General features: G+C 43.4%; 2 protein-coding genes and 1 pseudogene across 4 annotated transcripts; all 3 read right to left on the reverse strand.

The window, feature by feature from the left end:
- Nucleotides 1-1,689: 1,689 nt before the first annotated feature.
- LOC127298775 (uncharacterized) lies at nucleotides 1,690-4,180 on the reverse strand. The gene is made up of 2 exons (XM_051328626.2): nucleotides 4,040-4,180; nucleotides 1,690-3,036 (listed from the first exon to the last, which is right to left on the reverse strand). Exon 2 carries the CDS (start codon nucleotides 3,028-3,030, stop codon nucleotides 1,882-1,884), a length of 1,149 nt encoding a protein of 382 aa, XP_051184586.1. The 5' UTR covers nucleotides 3,031-3,036; nucleotides 4,040-4,180; the 3' UTR covers nucleotides 1,690-1,881.
- A 2,586-nt stretch (nucleotides 4,181-6,766) lies between these two features.
- LOC127298773 (uncharacterized) lies at nucleotides 6,767-12,249 on the reverse strand. Of its 3 annotated transcripts, none has more exons than XM_051328624.2 (14): nucleotides 12,176-12,249; nucleotides 11,741-11,826; nucleotides 11,390-11,581; nucleotides 11,164-11,306; nucleotides 10,787-11,056; nucleotides 10,550-10,704; nucleotides 8,791-8,852; nucleotides 8,622-8,690; nucleotides 8,365-8,538; nucleotides 8,166-8,290; nucleotides 7,718-8,086; nucleotides 7,432-7,574; nucleotides 7,277-7,345; nucleotides 6,767-7,156 (listed from the first exon to the last, which is right to left on the reverse strand). In XM_051328624.2, exons 1-14 carry the CDS (start codon nucleotides 12,232-12,234, stop codon nucleotides 7,099-7,101), a joined length of 1,974 nt encoding a protein of 657 aa, XP_051184584.1. In that variant the 5' UTR covers nucleotides 12,235-12,249; the 3' UTR covers nucleotides 6,767-7,098. The 3 variants fall into 3 exon arrangements, with proteins under 3 accessions (XP_051184584.1, XP_071675858.1, XP_071675859.1); XM_071819757.1 differs by lacking the exon at nucleotides 12,176-12,249 and adding an exon at nucleotides 12,087-12,165; XM_071819758.1 differs by lacking the exons at nucleotides 8,365-8,538; nucleotides 12,176-12,249 and adding an exon at nucleotides 12,087-12,165.
- Nucleotides 12,250-12,556: 307 nt separating this feature from the next.
- LOC139831426 (uncharacterized) lies at nucleotides 12,557-21,994 on the reverse strand (annotated as a pseudogene).
- Nucleotides 21,995-23,035: the final 1,041 nt, after the last annotated feature.

Consider the following 23,035-nt stretch of genomic DNA (forward strand, 5'->3'; position numbering starts at 1 on the left):
GGAGCTTGCCATCTCCGGAGCGGAGGAAAAGCTAACCATAAGGAAAGGGCCATTATCCTTCGTGGGTGTGGTTCGGAGAATAGGGTGAGCCTTCGTGGCGCGGGGAATCCTTCGTGGGACCTCCACTCCTCCAAACGTGACGTACCTTGTTGCAAAGCAAGGGAACACGGGAATACATCCTCGTCTCCGCGTGCCTCGGTTATTTCTATACCCGAGCTCTCTTTCCTTGTGATAGCCATCGTGCTTGAAGTACATATATCTTGCTATCACTTGTGCTACATATATCTTGTGCCTATCTTGCTTAGCTCTAGTTGCCATTGTTACACTTAGTTGAGCTTAGCATATTTAGGGTTTGTGCTTGTAAACTAAACATTAGTTTAATTCCGCATTCTTACAAGACAAATCCGCAAGAGTTTGTAATTGCCTATTCACCCCCCCCCTCTAGGCGACATCTCGATCTTTCAAGACTATCTTCAGGGTGAAAACCTAAGATCTTTAATCAGGCGACGACGATGTTTGGGCATTGTTTTCTTAATGGAGGCGTCTCTTTTGAAGAGCCTGAAATTTAGGTGTTGTGTTGGTGGTGGTGGTTGTATTGTTGTTGCTAGAACTGGAATAATATAATGAGACTTTTATTTCTTACTTTTTTTTAGTTGTGTGCACCCGTATTACAATTTATTATGTTGTTGCAAAGGCTGAATGTATTTGGTATCTCCTCATATTAATATATTCCCTTTATCGAAAAAGAAGTACAAAATGTGTAATAACAAGATTTTCCCTATATCTTCTTTTGAACCAAAACTAGCGTGCAGTATGTCCTTCTCGTTAATTGATCATGTCATTCGTTAAAAGGAGAAGGAATACGAGGCGATCAACAACTAGGGATCAGTCAACTATAACGAACTAGGAATTTGCTGGGAGCCTGGGATGGGCATCTCAAACCTTCATTTCCATGGTGCTGCTCTGCGTGGCTGTGGCAGCGTTGGATGGACGATTATCTAAGCCTTGGTTTGGGCTGCCAGTCCCGGTAGACGATGGGGTGCAGCAAATCTTCGCTGCTTCGGTGGTGTTCCATATCACAGACGGGGCGCTCACCAGTGTCTAGCATAACCAACGGCTATTTGACCGCTCGATTAAGGTGAAGCTGCCAGACTTACTCAAGCATCGCACAAAGCGGAACCTTTCTACTATCAAAGAGGCTCTCACTAGCCACCGTTGAATGAGGCACTTAAAGAGTAACCTATAGCAAACAGTGCCCAATTGTCGTATGAGGAAGACTCAAGAATGGAGCGAAAAACTATGAATATATGTGGTATTGATTGTCAAAAAAAGAATGGAGCGAAAAGCATTTTATGTCGCAGTTCCATTATGTTTGGTTGAATGGAGAGAACAAATACCATAGGTTCACCCAGGCATTGCGTTCTCTGAACATGAAAGAAGAAGAGCACAGCCATAGAAGTTGATACTTTTTTTTTGGTGCTCTTCACCTCTCCGCTACAACCAAGCAAAAAATGCCAAGAAATGAACTTTATACTTCTGTTTCACCGACTAAAGCCAAGCAGGTGTATAAACATGTATATATTGCTGCAAAAATCTCAGGAAGCAAAACATACTAAATGGATCAACAAGAACTTGTGTACCATCAGATATATCACCAAACGAGGTTACAGTTGGCTTCTTTTTTATATATGATGCTAGAATTAACAACACTCTGCATAATACCATCAAATATTCCTCTAACCCAAGGGCTAGTACACAGATGCATCATAGTGCTGCAAGCCTGCAACTTACAAACTCTTACAGCAGAAGCTCCACAGCGAGCAATAGAAACCACGCATCAAGACTGGTACTATGGATCATCACATGTCAAAAACGAAAAAATTATCGATCATCGTAGCATGAATAGAACATACTGGGTACGACCCACATAGATTGCAACATACTGCCACAGTTAAATAAAATAAAGACTCTTGGAGTGGAAGCATCTCCCTGCAGTGGCTGGCCCAACTCAAATTCGGTCCATCCTTTAGAACTATAGCAGTATACGCAGTTGCTCTTTCCTCCCCATCTCTCTGGGTTCATGCAACACAATGCCTGGCTCCTCTGGTCGATGCTGATAAAGATCGCCCAATTCTCTAGTTTCTCCACCTTCACCCACTTTGCAGGTTCAGTCGATAAATCGAGTCGGAAGGCTTCGAAGGCATCCCCCGTTGATAGAGAAGATTGCTGACTGCCAACCATGAGGAGCATGTCGCCACACACAACAAGCCACGGGTGGGAAAGATGCCATTTGCTGGTCATGCTTCCATCCAGATCGACTGCTATTTTCTGTACGCGAATCTGAGGTACCAAGTGCACGATATAGAGCCTGCGGTCATGATCCATGCCAAAGACCTGGCCCTTGAAGACCACGATCTGTTTAATTGTTCCATTGCGAGGAGAACGTCTCAACCAAGATTGGCTACCAACACGCCAAAAGAAATTGTGGCCTCCAGCATTGACCAGGAGATGTGAGTTAGGTGACGCAAGTGGAGCCGTGAGGGCAGCATAGTAGAGAAGAACGTATCCATCAACCGGTAGTTGTGGAGCTGAGACACTAACACCAGTGAACACATCAACAACAAGACATGCTCGTTGTTGATTGGACAAGATGAGATGGCCATAGGAAACAGCTCCGAAAGAAAAACCATCCAGATAGCTCGGTGGGTATTTGCTGTTACTAAAACCATTGAACAGGGGAACTTGACAGCACATGTAGGTGCCCTGGTTGGCCAGATCAGTTACATAACATGAACGTTTCGGTATGAGGCTGTTAGTAAATGGGCGAGGACGAGCAGAGCACACAGGGACATTAGGTTGGAGGTGGAGAGGTGGCAAGAGCGTTGATTTGGATGGATACGAGGAGAAGGAAGCACGCCAAGAGGGGTAGGTGGCAGCGAAAGCAAGTAGGTCAGGGAAGGATCCCAACCGAGCAACAATGGAGTGAAGGAGGCCTTCCGGGAGGTCTACCCAACCTTCAAGTCCGGACATAGCTACCTGAGATGGTAGAGACACAAATGCAGCAGGACTTGGTGTTATAGGCGTACACAGCTTCTCTGAAACAAATTATGAAAAGAGAAAAATGAAGTGAATAATTTCTAAAGTAACGAGCAGAGAAGCAATACGCAGAGTGCCAAGTGAAAATGACTATTGCATGTGTGGTTCCTGAGACACTAGTTCTACTGTTCTAGCTTGTAAGCACAACATATATGACTATATGAGCTAACTCGATAAAACATGAAAACTAGTGACACAATTAACAGATCAAGAGATTAGATTCTTATAGACTAGTCTGGTGCTGACAACAACATCGATAATCAAACACAGTAGATTTTTTATAACTTTGGCCTACATACTACTCTGACTGTCCTTTCCTGCAAACATCGGTGATTAGTTCAACACGCTGGACCGGCAATATCAACAGATGAAACAAAAAAAAAAAAATACATACAGCCGTGCTTCCCATCACATGGAAGTATGCGGACAGCTGTCGTATTCATGAGGAAATACCAACACACTGCAACACAAAGTGGAATAATCTTCTACCAAAAAACAAAACTGTGTCAAAATTAGACCCATATGTATCTTCAGAACATGACACGGAAACGGCAGACTACTGATGGTTCTACCTTCTTTTCCCCTAGTATATATATGCAGCAAAAAGACAGCGGCCGTTCTATCTCTAGCTCTCTACTAATAACAAAGTCTAAATTCGACTTTGGTGGTCTTAATCCCCCCTTGACCTTTCCCATTCACAGATCGATTCGTGGGGTAAGCGACAGCATTCAGACTAATTTGTGCTAAAAGCCCACCAAACCTCACAGCCGCTTCCAAATCCTATGATGATTCCAATCCAGTTTGTAGGTCTGTTCTACAACTTGCTACTGTTGCATCCAAAACAAAGGTCTATATATATGTGCTAGACAGAACGAAGAAAACAAGAGAAACGAGGTTCAGGATCTCGAGGGGCAGGGGAGAGGGAGAGAGATGGAGAGCATGCCTTGTAGATAATGAGTGCGCCGGAGACGACGGTGAGGTGGGCGGTGTCAGCGTCTTCTCCGGCGGTGTCGCCGCCGGCGGCTCGCTTCCCCTCCGCTTCCAGAAACCTCCTCTTGCTCTCTCTCTCATGGAAAAGAGGGCCGTGGGGTGTTTCACTATCCAGGGCCCAACGTAACCATGGGCTTTCTGTAGTCAAACATTGGGCCGAGGAAAAACGGGGGCTGCTTTCTGCAGACCAGGTCCGCGGGAACAGCTAGCTATTTCGAAATCGAATGAATTGAGCAACTGTATTTCCCCAGGTTTCCATTGGAAAAGGGGCTTTTGTATGCAAGTGATGATCGATTGGCGGAGAAGCCGCTCCCGTGTGGGGTGGCCGTGAGAATGATTCCGAGTCTTCCTGACTGTGGAACTTTTAAATAAATAGGTTTGTAAGTGCCTAGCTGAGTAATAAGATAAGTACCTTTGCTAATAATCAAAAAAAAACCTTTCATCTTCTCTTTCTAGATATAGCAGCCTACCCATATTCCGCACACCCCCCTTTTCTTTTCTCTGTTTTTCTATTTATTTTCCATTTTTCGAAATCTGAACATTTTTTGAAATATGAAGCAATTAAATTTTTTAACAATTTTCAAAATATACCCATTTCCAAAATTGGAACATAAAAAAAAACAATTCCCGAAATTTGGAAGAATTTAAAAATATGAACGCATTTTGAATATTGAATGAATTTCAATATATGAAAAAATGATTTTTTTCTTTTCCATTTTTCAAAAAATGAAATAGTTTTAAATCCGATTATTTTTATTTTTTAAAATGATTTTCTAAATCTAAATGCTTTGTTGAACTTTTTCAAATTTTAACATTTTTTGAGGTTGAATTTTTTTTCAATTTTTTTTGTTTTCCAAAATTTAAATTTTTTGAAGATGAACATTTTTTGAATACGAACATTTTTTTGTATAAACTTTTTCCGAATTTGAACAATTTTCAAGTTTGAACTTTTTAAAATTTTGATTTTTTTTTAAAAAATGAACATTTTTTGAGATTTTAACATTTTTAAAAAATCGAATATTTTTCTTAAATCTACATATGAACACTTTTCAAAATCTCAACAATTTCAAAATTTAAACAATTTTTAAATCTTATAATTTTCGAATCTAGAAAAAATTAAAAAGAAACAAAAAAGAAAAACATAAAACATAAAAGAAACATAAGAGAAAAAGGGAAAGGGAAAAAACGAAAACAAAATAAAGAGAAAAGGAAAAAAAAACAACAACGTTATGAGCCGACTAGGCTGGCCCATACCACGCGCGGGGGTGTGTGTGGCGCGCTTTAGCGGCCGACCTGGTCGGTGTATAGGAATTGTTGGAAAAATGACCTGCGTCGCTGTGGACGAACCCTAGCGCCATCGAGCATGTTCACTTGTCGCCGCCGACCCATTCTGCCATTGTCGTCGATCTTGGCGGTGGCTACGGGGTTGTAGATAACTGGATTCCTTTCTCAAAAGACCACATACCACTAGCATGGCATTAGAAGAGCAAGTAAGGTTGTTGATGATCACAAGAACAAAAAAACAAGTCAGAACATAGCAAGAGAGTGTTGACAACACATCATAAGCTAAGTGGAACATGCATGATTATTATAAAGTGGATCAGAACTGTGGTGTAATCCTACCACCACAATAAAAGTGGATGTCATCCTAATACCGCAAGTTCACCATCACATGAGGGGTTAGTATATACCACCTCGTCAAACTTACAAGGCATAACAAGTATTTAATCTCTAGCTACAAGCAAAATGTACATCATCATCATCATGAAGTCAACACACCATCGTCATCACCATCACATCCATGCATGCATCCCCTACCCATGGCCCCAAGGGCAGCAATACATGTTGGCGTAGTACTTGCCAAGATAGATCCTCAACTTGAGTATCTGATGTGGTGGCAGATTCATACCCACAAAGCTGGTGCCCTAGGCCTTATGGTCGATTAGGTGGCTCAACGCTTGGAAGTCCATGGAGCTACATGTGCGGTTTTGATAATTAATAGCAATCCTTATTGACTAATGTTTGCATCTAGTTATATTTGTAGGAGTTGTTCATAGGCAATTGATAACTGCAAGAACACAGATTAGTTGTAGCTAGTTTCGAAATAAGAGTATCGAACCACGAGGAGCTACTAGTAGTGACCTTAATACATCTGGCTACTATTTATCTAAAAGTACTTCCTAGGTAGCGAAGGCAAAATCAATCGGTTACAACACCGAATCGATCACCGCAACTTTTGCTAGCTTGACACAGGGACTTCCCGTGAACCTGCGCCAACAGCTATATGATGTTCCGATACAAAAATCCAGCCGTAGCTATTACTCACTCCGTCCCAAAATATAAGGCGTCTAAGGATTAGTTAAAAGTCAACGTTTTTTAAGTTTGACCAAGCTTATACACAAAAATATAAATATTTACAGTACTGAATCAACATGAATAGATTCACCATAAGATATTAATATGTCCATTCAATATTGTAGATGTAAATATATTTTTCTAAATATTTGATCAAAGTTAGTAAAGTTTGACTTTTGACCAGTCCTTAGACGCCTTATATTTTGGGATGGAGAGAGTATAAGTTTATGAGCTAGTTCACAACAAACAGAAGTTATGCAGAAGCTATTCATGGGAGCGGCAAGCAATACAACAAAGATGGGCAGGCGACCAAGATCGGGGAAGCTATAGGGATTAAACTGGTCATAAGAGAATGAGAAGTAGTTGGGTACAGCTTTAGCTAGATATTTGATTGGTCACGAGAATCAAGGGATAGGCATGTTTTACTTCAAAAGATATCTGAATGTCTAACCAACTGCTCCAACACGAACTAGCACATACATTAAACCTCCCTACTCTTACTAGGACTGAAGAATCCTGAGTAATCTCCTGCTAGGACAAATATGTCCTTAAATACCTCACAAGGATACACATAAACAAACACCATAAATAGATACTTGCACATCTGAGAGCATTCCAGCAGCAGCTTCACCTCTACATGAGAACTTTTCCAACAAGCTAGTCTACAGGATGGTCTTGACCACCAAGAAACCAATATGGCTTGGACACAGGCCACCTGCCATCAGAAAAAAAAATTATAAGTTTTTTAGGATTACTTTTAATATAAGTTCATTGTTGAATAGATGGTATATACTACCAAAAGCAATTGGCATTGAGAAACAGAACAATTACTTACTGGTTTCTCTTTCTCTTTAGGGTCTTGGAAGACAAATCCATCTTTAAGGGACGACCGACCAAAGTAGAACTGTCCAACATATGTTCTATTTAAGTTGGTGCTGAACATAAACAACACATATATGTGTCTGCAATAAGCCTGGAATAAAAAAATACCTTTCTAACAGATCAAACCCCTCCATCAAAACTGTTAGAATCTCCTTCCTTGGCAGAAAAGGAGTTGTTCCGCTTTCATCATAAAAGTTCATGCCAAAGAATATGCCTGTATGCAAACTAATAAGGGGGCCTCCAATTCCAACCTAATAGCAAAGAGCACAGACAGTTACAAGAACTTGTGCCAACAGTTCAGTAGATGTATTAATAGATTGAACATACTGCTCAATAGATTAACTATCCACATCCGTACCATGTAAAGAATGACCAGAGAAATTTACCACTGTACCTTCTTGATTTGACATGTGGACAAACGAAGGTCTCGGCAATCAGGCTTTTTTGACATACCAGTAGAGAGAAACGCCTTGTATTTACCCTTCAATTCACCAATTGATGCCATCAATAATCCGTGAGACTGTTTAGTCGCACGCCCAATAGCTACTACCCGATGCCTGTCACGGCGACGCCTTATCATATTGTCATCCTGCATATCTGCCATCCACTCTGTATCTCTAAACTGCTGGACATTCAAGATTCCTTCTGGAGAAATACCAGCAATGGGATCACGTTTTAGACGGACAAGGGCAATGTTGTAACTTTGATGATACAGTTCCAGTAACCCCTCCACGGGGGGGTTTGGCGGGAGGAACACCTCAATCTGCAACAAACATAGCGATCACGCTCAACTAATTTAGCAATACTTAACTTGACCAAGAAAACTTAATAGGGTCACTAACCGTCAACTTCTCATCAATCTCGCCTTCAACAGCACCAGTCCTGACCAAACTGGCCGAAGTAAGAACAAACTGGCAGTCTCCGCCTGTTATAAGCAGGCCTGTGCAAGCAAAACACCTCTTGTTATCTGCACATCAGAAATTTTAAGAATTAGTTAGTGAGGATAAAAATACTATTACTGCATAAAACTGTAAACATCACCCTTGAATGAAGCAACCGAGACAACACTTTCGGAAATTTGCCGAGTTAATGTTCCACCAAGTTGATCCCAGATAGGATACCTCCCATAATCGTGAGAGAAATCGAAAGGATACCCTTCCCAATAATGAAGTTGACCAAAATGCTCTTCAAAACTACCAGCCAATCTCCCATTGACTGGTTTATTAGGACAGGCGTACACAAGTTAGCAATGAACAAGTGCACAAGGGAGAAGTGAGCAATATAAAAGCACCACTTACGCTCAAACAAGAGTGGCGGCGGCAGGGGATAGCCCAAGGACTGAAGAATCTTAGATTCTACCATAAATCCTGATGCAACAAGGTGTGTCATTCACATAATCAATATGGTGCGCAAAATTAATGGCCAGCAGGCAACATTTAGAATGGTGGCAAGCATGATAATTCACACCTGAAGGGATGACTGTTTCTACACCTTCAGGCGATGAATATCCACGAAAGTGGGAAGTTGTACTGCAAAGAAACATGTTGAATACAGGTTAAAAAGTGCACATAAACCAAAATTTACAACAGGAGACAAGTATGAATAATACTCGGATATCAACTTATAAAAATTCAATAATACTTGGATATCAACTTATAATTTTTTTTTAAATGACGTGGGGATGAAGATGTTAAAAAAATGACGTGAGGATGAAGATGAAGATAGGCAAATAAACTTCCTGAACAAACACGACTAAACTACCCACGAGCCTATGAGCAAAGCCTTTGGACTTCATATTCTTGCTCTATATATTATCTGGATCTACCATGCGTATGTAGTCTTCTGTAATAATTGGCTCTTTATATGGCCTGCCCTTCTGTTAGTTTTTTCCTATTCTGTCTTTTTGGTCTGCATATGTCTATTGTTTTCTTTCTCAGTTCCTATAGACTTTGGTAATACCATTCAAAGTCTGTCACCAGTTGGATCCCACCTGACATTGTCATTCTACCTTGTAATCATCATTATATTTATGCAATGTGATAGTTTGATGATAATTTACTTTGCTGCAGTGGACTATACACATGTAATAAAATGATACTGTGGTGGTATTCAGCAACCCGTTGTATGCCTGTTTAGTTGTACATTGGTCGTAGACCATGTTGGATGTTACTCCACAATACATGTACAGCTTTGTCTAAACTCTTTGTTGTTGGTGTTGGCTAGCGGTGCCTCTTACCTATTTTGAGTTGAACTCAACATATCTGTTTTGTACTTGCCCTGGAGTGCCAAATGCTAGATAATTGTTAACTTAATACTTTCCCAAGTAAGTAGTTCTCTTAATCTGAGGTTAAAGTACACATTCCAGCACAAGCTGAGATAGTGGCAAAGGCAGTAAGTTAAATCCATCACTACAGGCAGTATTGATTTGTCTTTTGTTTCTTCAACTTATAAGTCTAAAATGCATTTTGTGGGCAACAGATGGGTTGATCTACAAACTTCCAAACCAAAAAATTGAACTACGAATGAACCTGAGAGTGGCCAATACTTCTTGGCATTGGATCGACATGCATAGCAAGATTCAAAATATGATGGAAAAAAAAGCAAGTTGCTGCTTCTTGGACAAGCGGCACGCAAATAATAAGCTACTGCATCTTAATTTTCGTGACCTTTGTATAGACCATGCCACCATACTATGTTAGTTACATTTCTGGTATGATAAATGAATTTTAATGTGGTAGTATTGAGCATGAGCTACAACCTCTGTAGCATAACTGTAAATAGTTCAATGAACATTATCTTTTGTAAGAAGTGTTCCTTTTGTTATTTGTTTGGAAAGACAAACAAGTAGTGATTATTCTAGAACATAGTATATCCTGTTTCTGCACTAGTTGTGTCTTAAATGGTGATTGCATTTCAATTTCAAGTTTGGAACAGTCTCCCAATGTTATTGCCACTTATTTCAGGTTGCTGCCAAGTTCTTTGGGTGAGTGCTACGCATAAAATATAATTTTATTATTCCTCAGCTAAGATGTTACTTGAATAGGTTTTTTCCCTCTACAATCTTTCTTCTAAATAACCATTTCTGTCGGAGAACCTACTTGCATGGAACTAGCTCTAAGTGCTCACTCAACAAATAGGGCAACAATTTAATTAATGTTTTTATATGTTTTCTGCCCGGACTATTTACTAGTGGCTCATAAATATTAGACTTGCAAAGAAGATATACCTGGTTATCAGAAGAACATGCTGCAACCAATTATGAAGTTTCTTCGCTGATAGAAGGGTGATCTTGCCTTGACAAGATTCAACGATAAGCCCAGCAATATCAATATGTACAGATTCACCAAAGTCAAAATACATAACTGGCCCTCCACATCCACTCTAGTAAAGTGTCAGGAATTAGAAAGGAAAAGGTTGGCACAAATAATGCCAAAGAAGCAAGAAAACAAATGCAAGAGTGTACCTCTGTTATCATACAGTTGACTGACACAAGGTCTTTATCCTCTAAAACAGGATGGGAACAATTTGCTCTCATCAAAGTGCCATTGGTAGCACAGCCAAATGCAAATAGCTCACCATCGGGTTGGCCTCGGGACAGATCCACAGGATTACAGGTATCCATAGTGTAGACACATTCAACGCTCAAAGACGTGACAATTGCGATACCATTCTTTTCATCATATAGTCCCAAAAAGCCAACTAGAGTTCTATTATCAGAAGTACGAACTTCGATCTACAGTGAGAAAACCCTCAGTACAACATCACAGAATGATTGACCCCAATTATCTTCAAGATACGTGAAGCAAAATAAATATGACAACAGTGAGTAGCAGCACCAACCCTCAAATTATCATCTCTGGTTCTATTGTCATTAAATTTCTGGGCCAAACGTGCAGAAGTCGCAAATATTGTATGGAAATCTTTTATATTACCATGCCAGTGGCGTACAGCTATTCCGGAGCATGCATATACCAACACGTCTCCTGCACAGGATCATGATTTAGATCATTAACTGGTAAGGAATGCAGAAGAATGGATAATCTTATGCATATAGCAGAATAATCACCATTGAACAAAGCAATTGAGACAACACTGGATATCAAAAGTGAAGCTTGGTCAGTGTGGTGTGGTTTTTGGTAAATGCTGACTGGGTCACCAAATGCTTCCGGTTCGAATGCAGCATCCATCATCTTTTCCTTCATCTCATTCCTGTACTGCTGTTCCTCATCGTCTTGCTCCTTTCTCATATCCCATTCCACTAAATGAAAAGAATTAAAAAGAACATGCATGATAAACGAGCATATCGTGAGTGATCTAGCAGTTAATTAGGCGTGCAGTACTGTGCCCTAGCAAGTACAAGAAATGAAAGGAAGAACCAGCTGCAATAAGAGAGCTCAAAGATCGATCCAGGACTCACATTGCCACTTCTTCAAAACGGATTCATCCACATGAAAGGTCCGCTGACTGCCGCTGTTCTCCTCCGTGATGGTGATCTCTGCAGTGCTGCAACATAAAATATCTCAGAAAATATATATGCATACCTATTTAAATAAACAAACCTCACGAAATCCCATTATTTTTTATAAATGGCACAAATCAGAGAGTTGGGTTAAAGGAAAGCAGAAACTGAAATCCAAAATTGGTAAATTGACCTAATTATTGATGTGATTAGAGAGGGGGTGACTACGATTGACGGGAAAACAACAATGGATTGACGGAAAAACAATCCACAGTGGAGATTGGAGACAGAACTGAAACATTACTGAGTTAGAATCTTCGAGTCTATGAGGGGTATACTCGATTGGACAACTGCTCCATGAGCAATTAAGCACATGAGGAGATAGACACTCACAATGCGCAGCTTTTCGCAGTTGGGGAAGGAGAAGGGGCAGATCTGGAGAAAACGGACATCGCCGGGTCTTCGGCGATCAAGATTGCAGAATGTTCCGCAGCGTGCCGTGCCGGCTAGGGTTGGAGGTTTTTTCCCCTTGTTTGTTACTAGTAATGTTGCACGTGCAATGCACGTGTTGATTGACCTAAATTTATATAGGTGTCCACAAAATCAGAATCCCTCCCCTACATTTGAGAAACATTGCTAGGAGATTATAACAATCCAAAATTATTAGCAATTTATCATAGACATAAAACTGAGATATTTACATAAAATGCATAGTTAAACCATATCCAAACACGGTGCCAATTTTATTGCACAAGATTCAATTAAATCAATACATCAAAAGTCTAACATTGGCTTTTCACGAAGCTGCTGCTGGTGATCACACTGAGCATCTAGAGATGACCTAGTCAATTGAATTTCCTTTGCTATAATTGGCAAGCTCCTCGTGTACATTGCTTGGCGTATGCTTTGTTCAAGTCCTCTTAATCTGCAGGAGTTGGATACCAAATAATGTCAGCAAGGTCACGTCCATTCTTAGCTACCAGAGAAAAAATCAAATGTAATACCTCCTCAGATCCATAAAATTCAATCCACGATAGTTATTATGGATCGGATGGAGTAACAAAATAGCAAGTGTGTAGTTTACAGAACCTTACATATGATAATGATAGAATGGGCAATGATATCATGGATACAATAATGGCATATTCAATTCTCAGATTTTTGTACTGGAAATATTTAATACCTGGACTGACCTCACACATCAAGAGAAAGCCAAGTAAAGTAACCAGGAAACCAAGATTTATAAAATAAGAAAAACAATACAGTATGTATTTAGTTAGCAGAGGGCGAAGTAAATTGGCCATGAAACCAACGATCAGATTAGTAATAAATTGACCATCACATTTGTTTCGTTGTACCAGCAAATTAGTGAAATACTTATAAGCTGCAGCAGCAAGCGCAAAGGACCACATTAGCAAATCCATCAGACAATTGTATTAAGAACATCATGGATAACTGTCGAACAGACCAAGCAGATCTGATATACAATATAGGGATTAGTATCCCAAACCAAAATAGCATTGCCCAGATTAGATAATTGATGTGAAATATATATATGAATGGCATACTAATATCACAAATCGAAGTATCTCGTGGAGATTATAGCACTGAGCAATGAAACTGTAACACAATAAATAACTAATTATTTCAAAAGAAATTACAAACTCATAAGAAGTTCCGACAGTTTCAGATCCATATGCACGTGAAGGAAAGTGACACTCAGGTAACGGCATATATTTCTTAGATAAGGAGCTAGCTTTAGATGCAGATCCATATGTATATGTGCCAGGAAAGAGACATTCAGGATCGACGTCGGTGGCAGTCAGAGGGTGATGTACCAGCGGCGGTTTTGATCAAGAAAGAGATAAACATCTCAATTGTAGCCTTGTAGTCATCCAAATAGACTTACCAAATAAATAAAGTGAAATTTACACCACAAGCTTGCAAATGGTAAGCTCAGGGTATTGTTCTTCTAATAGAGCCGGCTAATGCCAATGTCTCTCCCACGTGCTCTCAGTTTAACCGAGGAAAAAAATCATCAAGAAACAGAAATATAATCTGACAGACCATGCAATGCAAATTTAATCAAAATCTCACAAATACAAAAGGAAACTGGCAAAGTTGTCCTCTTCATAAAATCAAACAACAACTCAAGTAGATAAGTACTTTTTTCCAAAACTTGCACACAAGCAAATTTTTACATACCCAAACTCATTCATTATTTAGAAATTGTTAAAAGGCTGAGTAAGTATGATGTTTCTGCACAGATCAATTGCTTCAGGCACTATAATATATATTTGAAATATCTCTGAATTAAGCAAAGCAAAATTGTCAGGTAAGCCATATCATTCACTTTACCATTAATTGTATAACTTTCCATGGACTCATGCCCCCATATTAGATTGAATAATATACATCTTGATGGGATAAACAACAAGACAGCAAAAACCACGAAGTACACATATATCCAGCTCACGTTCCATCTATTGTAGCTTAGGTTTCGATCTCAAAGGGAATCCGCTGATATTAGGTATAGGTTCAGAATATGCAATTCAAGTACCTTCAGATTTCTGCGTCGAATCCGTGTGCAGTGATGTGGGCTTGGTGGGGGGGAGTAAGCCTTCGAGCTGGGAGCAGCCGACGGGCGGCGGCGTACACGAGACTGCAGGGTGGAGGCGTCCGGGAACACGGCTTCGTCGAGGACGGCGGCGTACGCGCTGGGGACGGTCGCTGGCGAAGGCCGATCTGCTGAAGGGCGGCGGCGACAGCCGCGCAGGACGGTAGGCGACACTGGGGACGTGCGGCGGCGTTGGGTCCTGTCTCGTGGCCTACGTGTTTTGGGGGGAAATTAGACAGCGATTGGAGTTGTCCGCTCCCTGCTTTTTATACCTCCACTAGTAACGTGCACGTGCAATGCACGTATTTATAAGGTTTTTCTTAATTGATCCGAATATCACCCCTTACATACACCATACAGAGTACATGTAAAACATATACAACCTAAACTATTTGGTGAAAGATATACAACCCAAGGGCTCTAATGTTACCCTTCACAGATTGTTTCTGAACAACATTTTACTGAAGGCCATAATAACTACCCCCTCCGTCCGCAGGTGATTGTGTACGTTGGTTTAATCGTTGTGAGGCAATATTAGAAGATACATAAAAAATGAGCTAAGAGCATCTCCAGCCGCGTCCCCCAAACCGCGCCGGATTGAGCGTTTGGGGGACGTGTTTTGTTCGTGCCGCGTTTGGGGGACGTCGCTCCCCAGCCGCGTCCCCCAAACACCGCCCCCAAACATTTAAAATACTTTTTTGGCATTTTTATTTCAATTTCCACAAACTAATACATAATTGGGTACGTGGTTTCCACAAACTAATACATAGTTGGAACTGTGGTGGACACAAATATAAAATATTGCAAATAAACTAAACCTAACTAGGTCGTGCATCGGAGGTTTCGTTCGCTGCTAAGAAAGAACACTCGAGGGCACACCCAGTCACCTAAACTGGAAAATCCAGCGGGAGGATGGTGCCCTTGTTGGTTCTACCGATGAGGCGAACAGGCAGAAACCTCCGTGCACGTATTCGCTGCGAAGAAACAACACTCAGTCGTCCTCCTCGTCGGTGCTGTCGTCGTGGGAGTCCCTGTCGCCGAGGTAGTCCCTGTTGAAAATGTAAGCAAATATCCATATGAAATAATCCGTACAAGTAATTGATAAATCATGACTAAGAAAATAACAAATAAACTAATCATGTAGATTAGTAAGATAGATGAACAGATCACGTCTAAACAAGATAAACCGATCGCATCTATCACAGAAATTAGAAGAAGGAACTCTAACAGAAACTGAAAGAGAAACGACAAGATCACATACTTCGCAGCAGCGTCGTTGTCGCCCATGTTGAGGTTGTCGAAGAAGTCGCTGAGGTCCGGGAAGAAGTTGTCGGTGTGGAGGAACTCGTCGTCCGATGACGACGTCGTGATGCCAGTAGTCGCGCCGGAGCGCTCCCCAAAAACCTGATTGCCCCTCACCCGTACAGGTTCACGAGAGGCAGGGTTCCGGAGGCCTACTGTCCCGGCAGTCGGTGCACGCTGACGGACGGGATGAGGAAGACGAAGGCGGCGGCGCAATGAACTGGAAACAGGTAGTTGCATATGCGTCTAGTACAGACTAGGGTTGGCGTCCGCGCTTATATAGTGCGGTTCGGGAAGGTCGTGGGACGCAGCCCATGTCCGAGTCGGCACAACCACGATCCAGAAAAACCGGAAGGCAAAACGGCTGAGTAACGCGTCCGTTAATGACTCGAAATTGATTACACAATTAATTTCCCAAACAGCAAAAAGATAAGCTCGGCTCGGCGAGATTCCCGCAACCCGCGGCGCGTCGGGACGTGTCGTGACGAGGCGAGGCGAGGCGAGGCGTGGCGAGGCGAGGCGGGCGGCGGAGGAGGAGTGCGCGAGAGCTCTCTCTCTACTTACTCACTTACTAGGACTAGAACAGCCCACCTTATATACCACTCCAACTCTCTCCCAACTAGCAATGTGGGACTAAACTTTAGCCCCACTAGTGTTGCCACTGATTATTGGAATGGGCCATGTGAGTTTCAGAATTTGATAATGGGCCATGGGCCAAAGGCCAAATGCCCAAAATTCCAGCAATCCCCCACAAACTCTCATTGGCACATCTCATCAGTAAGTTTCCAGAATATTGTTTTATATACCGGTATGTCGTGGAGACTGTTAAGTTGAACTTCCACTTAAAGCTTCATATTACACTAGATTGCAACTTGGATAGTGGACTATGCCTTGAACTACAAGTTTTCTGCACATTAGCTTCATACAAAGCCTAGACCGATACTAGGCTGCCGCGAGGCTTCCTCGCGGTTTGGAGCTTATACGTCATACTCCAGGGCCTTTCATGAGTTTACTAGAGAGCACCCAACTCTCATAGATTGCGACGTTTAACAATCAGACTCATATAGGTGTGTTCTTCAAAAGATGTTCTGCAGGACAACATCTCTGCTAAAATAAGCCACTTAGAACACATTAAGATAATTATCAACCTGCCATGCAGATTAGGAGAGTATTGCATCTTACGGAGTGGTAAAATTGCTATAGGGATATATACTCTCCTCCCAGCTGACCAACAGCTTGTCTCCCAGCTCTAATTCACGGGATCTCCGATCACATAGAGTGGGTTACCACCGTGGGCAGCTCATAGTGTGGGTCTCATACCCATCTCCCTCGATGCATTTTCTATCACATTTCGTGATAGTCCCTTTGTGAAGGGGTCTGCCAGGTTTCTAGACGTATGGATGTAATCCAACGCTATAACTCCGGGGTTTCTCATTTTCCGACGCTTTCGCCTCCTCTTCACATGCCTTGATGACTTCATATTATCCTTAGAACTGTTTACTTTGGTGATCACAGTTTGATTATCACAGTTCATAGGAATAGCGGGTATTGGTTTCTCAACCACAGGTAAGTCCATCAAAAGCTCACGAAGCCACTCTGCTTCAACAGTGGCTGTGTCTAGTGCTGTGAGTTCTGCTTCCATAGTTGACCTCGTAATGATGGTCTGCTTGCAAGACTTCCAGGAAACAGCGCCACCTCCAAGTGTAAACAAATAACCACTTGTGGCCTTAGTCTCATCAGCATCAGATATCCAATTTGCATCACTATAACCCTCAAGTACCCTTGGATACCCAGTATAGTGAATGCCATAACTCGCAGTACCTTTCAAATAGCGCAAAACTCTCTCAAGAGCATGCCAATGAACATCTCCAGGTCTAGACACAAAACGGCTGAGTTTACTTACAGCAAAGGAGATGTCAGGCCTCGTGGCGCTGGCTAAATACATAAGCGAGCCAATGATCTGCGAATATCGCAATTGATCTCTAGCAACTCTTTTATTCTTACGAATTATCACACTAAGATCATAAGGCGTTGGAGAAAATTTGCAGTCGTTATACCCGAAGCGACTCAGGATCTTTTCCACATAGTGGGACTGAAGCAATGTAATCCCACCATCGTCATCCTTCAGCAGCTTGATGTTTAAGATCACATCAGCTACTCCCAAGTCCTTCATCTCAAAACAACGAGATAGGAACTCCTTGACCTCCTTAATCACAGTAAGGCTGGTCCCGAATATCAATATGTCATCGACATAGAGACAAAGAATAACTCCCTCGCCCCCACCATGGCGATAGTATACACACTTGTCAGCTTCGTTTACAACGAAGCCTTCAGCGGTTAAAGTTCTTTCAAACTTCTCATGCCACTGCTTAGGTGCTTGCTTAAGCCCATACAAAGACTTCAGTAATTTACACACCTTTCCTTCTTGACCATCTACTACAAATCCATCAGGCTGCTCCATATAAATTTCCTCTTCAAGCTCTCCATTTAGGAAAGCAGTCTTAACATCCATTTGATGAACGAGAAGACCATGTGAGGCAGCCAAGGATAGTAGCACTCGAATGGTGGTCAATATGGCAACAGGTGAGTATGTATCAAAGAAATCTTCACCTTCTTTCTGGGTATAACCCTTGGCCACAAGACGTGCCTTGTACTTTTCAATAGTACCATCAGGTCTAAGCTTTTTCTTGAACACTCATTTACATCCTACAGGTTTGCACCCATAAGGACGATCAGTAACCTCCCAAGTTCCATTGGCTAAGATGGAATCCATCTCGCTACGGACTGCTTCCTTCCAGATGATCGGCATCCTGAGATGCATAAGCTTCTGAAATAGAAGTGGGAGTATCATCCACGAGGTACACAATGAAATCATGTCCAAAGGACTTTGCAGTCCTCTGTCTCTTGCTCCTTCTTGGAGCTTCATTGTCATCCTCCACAGGATTATCAAAGTGTTCTATAGCCATGGTAGGTTCAGGAAATAATTCCTGAGTAGATGAACTGGGCATCTCCTGAATTGATGAGCTAGACGTTTCTTTCATAGGAAAGATGTCCTCAAAGAAAGTCGCATCATTCGACTCCATAATTGTACCAACATGCATGTCGGATACCTCAGATTTTACTATCAAAAATCTGTAGCCAATGCTATGAAAAGCATATCCCAGAAGAACACAATCCACGGTTTTTGGTCCAAGCTTGCGCTTCTTGGGTATTGGCACATTTACTTTCGCCATACAACCCCAAGTTCGTAGGTAAGAGAGTTTCAACCTTTTCCTTTCCCATTCCTCAAACGGGGTAATGGTTTTGTTCTTTGTGGGGACACGGTTTAGGACATGACATGCAGTCAATATCGCCTCCCCCCACCATGCCTTGGATAGCCCGATGTGTCTAACATGGCGTTAACCAAATCAGTTAGAGTACGGTTCTTTCTTTCGGCCACCCCATTTGACTGAGGTGAGTAGGGAGGCGTACTCTCATGGATAATACCATGTTCCACACAAAAAGAATCAAACTCATTGGAAAAATACTCTCCACCACGATCAGACCTTAGCCGCTTGATCTTTCGATCAAGTTGGTTTTCTGCTTCAGCTTTAAAGATTTTGAAGTAATTAAGGGCTTCATCTTTATATTTCAGGAGGTACACATAACAATATCGAGTAGAGTCATAAATTAAAGTCATGAAGTATCTTTTCCCTCCTTTTGTCAATTCACCATTCATTTCACAAAGATCCGAATGTATAAGCTCCAGCGGTGCCAAGTCTCTTGCCTCCGCAGTCTTGTGAGACTTACGTGGTTGCTTAGCTTGCACACATACTTGGCACTTGGATTTCTTGACAATAGCAAATTTCGGAATTATATTCATATTCGCTAGCCGCGTCATGCACCCAAAATTAATATGACAAAGTCGTGAATGCCAAATATAGGACTCACTATCATTGCAAACATGATTAATAATTTGAGTACATATGTCTGACAGAGATAAGAGGAACAAGCCTCCGCACACATAACCCTTTCCAACAAATTGTCCACACTTGGAAATTACAACTTTATTGGACTCAAAAACCAACTTAAGACCATCTCGACATAAAAGCGATACGCTAACAAGATTCTTATTAATGGAGGGAACGTGCTGCACATTCTTCAGCTGGATGGTCTTTCCCGAAGTAAACTTCAGATCCACCGTACCAACACCACGAACAGAAGCACGTGAGCCGTTTCCCATCAGCACGGAGCAAGTCCTTGCGACCTGATAAGAAGAAAACATAGAGACATCAGAACATACATGTGTATTGGCTCCGGTGTCTATCCACCAATCAGGAGAATTACATACTGAAAGGACAGTAGGAGAAATACCGTACCCAGCGTCCTTCATCTCAGTATCAACAACAATAACAACATTTGCGGACTTGCCGCTGTTCCCACGCCGATCATGGCGTTCTGGGCAATAAGGAGCCCAATGTCCAGGAGCGCCACAAACATGGCAGTTCCCTTTCTTCTTATAAGGAGTCTTCCTCTTGAAGTTGGTTGAGTTAGAGGCTTTGTTCTTCTCGTCAAACTTGCCTTTTCCATTGTTCTTATTCTTAGACTTGTGGGATTGGAAGTTTTTCTTCTGTACCACATTGGCACTAGAGCCTCCCTCAAAACTACGAGCGCGTGTGTCCTTTGCTCTCGCCTTCTCTTCCACATGAAGCGAGCCAATGAGATCCGAAACGGAAAACTCTTGTCTCTTATGTTTCAGAGAAGTAGCAAAGTTCCTCCACGAAGGAGGAAGCTTGGCAATAATGCCACCGGCCACAAATTTGTTCGGTAAGGTACACTTAAACTGCTCGAGTTCTTTGGCAAGTGACTGAATCTCATGAGCCTGCTCAACCACGGAGCGCTCATCAGTCATCCTGTAGTCATAGTATTGCTCCATGACATACAATTCAGTGCCAGCGTCCGAGACCCCAAACTTAGCCTCGAGCGGATCTCACGCATCTTTACCATGGTCGAAATCCATGTACGGGTCAACAATGTTGTCCCCAAGAATGCTGAACAAGGCCGCCTTAAACATGGCGTCGACCTTCTCAAACTTTTCCTGCTCCTCTGCAGAAAGAGGCCCCTCAGGTCTAGCATCTGTGGCGCTAAAACAGCCTAGGTTTGTAAACCATAGAACTGCCTTTGTGCGCCACCTCTTGTAATGCAGACCATCAAAGAGGGGAGGTCGAGTAGCGGCAACAACGCTGCTTGAATTTATTTGCCAAAAATCAGGTTTTTGGATTGTTGAAAATGTTAGCAAATATCCATATGAAATAATCCGTACAAGTAATTGATAAATCATGACTAAGAAAATAACAAATAAACTAATCATGTAGATTAGTAAGATAGATGAACAGATCACGTCTAAACAAGATAAACCGATCGCATCTACCACATAAATTAGAAGAAGGAACTCTAACAGAAACTGAAAGAGAAACGACAAGATCACATACTTCGCAGCAGCGTCGTTGTCACCCATGTTGAGGTTGTCGAAGAAGTCGCTGAGGTCCGGGAAGAAGTTGTCGGTGTGGAGGAACTCGTCGTCCGATGACGACGTCGTGATGCCAGTAGTCGCGCCGGAGCGCTCCCCAAAAACCTGATTGCCCCTCACCCGTACAGGTTCACGAGAGGCAGGGTTCCGGAGGCCTACTGTCCCGGCAGTCGGTGCACGCCGACGGACGGGATGAGGAAGACGAAGGCGGCGGCGCAATGAACTGGAAATAGGTAGTCGCATATGCGTCTAGTACAGACTAGGGTTGGCGTCCGCGCTTATATAGTGCGGTTCGGGAAGGTCGTGGGACGCAGCTCACGTCCGAGTCGGCACAACCACGATCCAGAAAAACCGGAAGGCAAAATGGCTGAGTAACGCGTCCGTTAATGACTCAAAATTGATTACACAATTAATTTCCCAAACAGCTAAAAGATAAGCTCGGCTCGGCGAGATTCCCGCAACCCGCGGCGCGGCGCGACGTGTCGTGACGAGGCGTGGCGTGGCGAGGCGAGGCGGGCGGCGGAGGAGGAGGAGTGCGCGAGGGCTCTCTCTCTCTACTTACTCACTTACTAGGACTAGAACAGCCCACCTTATATACCACTCCAACTCTCTCCCAACTAGCAATGTGGGACTAAACTTTAGCCCCCACTAGTGCTGCCACTGATTATTGGAATGGGCCATGTGAGTTTCAGAATTTGATAATGGGCCATGGGCCAAAGGCCAAATGCCCAAAATTCCAGCAGTCCCGGCGGTAGCGCCTCTCGTCGAAGACCATGACGCTCATGTCCCTGTTGCTGAAGTAGGAGAACACGAGGATGAAGCCGGCTTGGAGGCTGTTGTGGCGCGCGAACTTCTCCCAGCCGATGTTGAGGTACATCTTGCCGCGCGCATCGTAGATCGCGTCGACGATCCACCGGTAGTAGCCGCACGAATGCTCCCGCAGATGCATCTTGCGCGGGCGTACGCCGTCGACGTACTCGGCGAAGGAGTCCGGCAGCCTCTGGATGCCGCGCGGGTCGCCCTTGAGGACGAGGACGAACTCGAACAGCACGTCCGGCTCCACGTCCATCTCCGACGATGAAGACGACGGCGTGGGAGGCGACGGCGAGCGTGCAGCTATGCCGCGGCCACGACCACGACCACGACCACGGCCGCGGCCGCGAGGTCGGCCTCCGCCTCTACCAGACATAGCGTCGAGTCTTGTTGAGAGATGGTGGCGGCTAGGGTTTGGGAGAGAGGCGCTAGGGTTTGTGTGTGAGAGGGACGATGAGAGGCGCCCCTTTTTATAGGCCGGAGGGAGGCGGATGAGCGGTGGCGCTCATTAACGCCGACACGCAGAGCTAGGCGCGACGGGACGCGTCGCTGCGCCCTCTGTGGGAACTACACCGTCGCTGCGGGAACTGCACCGTCGCTGCGCGCCAATAACTTCCATCGCGAGGTAGGCGACGGTTAGGTTAAAATCAATTGTTCCGCTGACGGGTCAGCCCCGCCACTCCCCGCCTCGCTTTTCGGTGTGTCCGGCGTCCCCGGTGCGTCCCCTGTGGGACGGGGACGGGCTCGGGGCGCCGGACACCGTATCGGGGCGCGCCGGACAAAAATGGGCTTTGGGGGACGCGGCTGGAACACATTTTTGTCCGGCGCACCCCGATACGGTGTCCGGCGCCCGAGCCCGTCCCCGTCCCACGGGGACGCACCGGGGACGCCGGACACACCGAAAAGCGAGGCGGGCTCCCACATGTCGGCGACTATTTGCATAAACCGTTGGTTGGTGCCTCTTTTCTCGTCGCTCCTTCCTTCCCGCGCCTCCCACCCCACCGCCGCCGCT

The sequence above is a fragment of the Lolium perenne genome, chromosome 5 (genome assembly GCF_019359855.2).
Source record: "Lolium perenne isolate Kyuss_39 chromosome 5, Kyuss_2.0, whole genome shotgun sequence".
Classification (NCBI taxonomy): domain Eukaryota; kingdom Viridiplantae; phylum Streptophyta; class Magnoliopsida; order Poales; family Poaceae; genus Lolium; species Lolium perenne.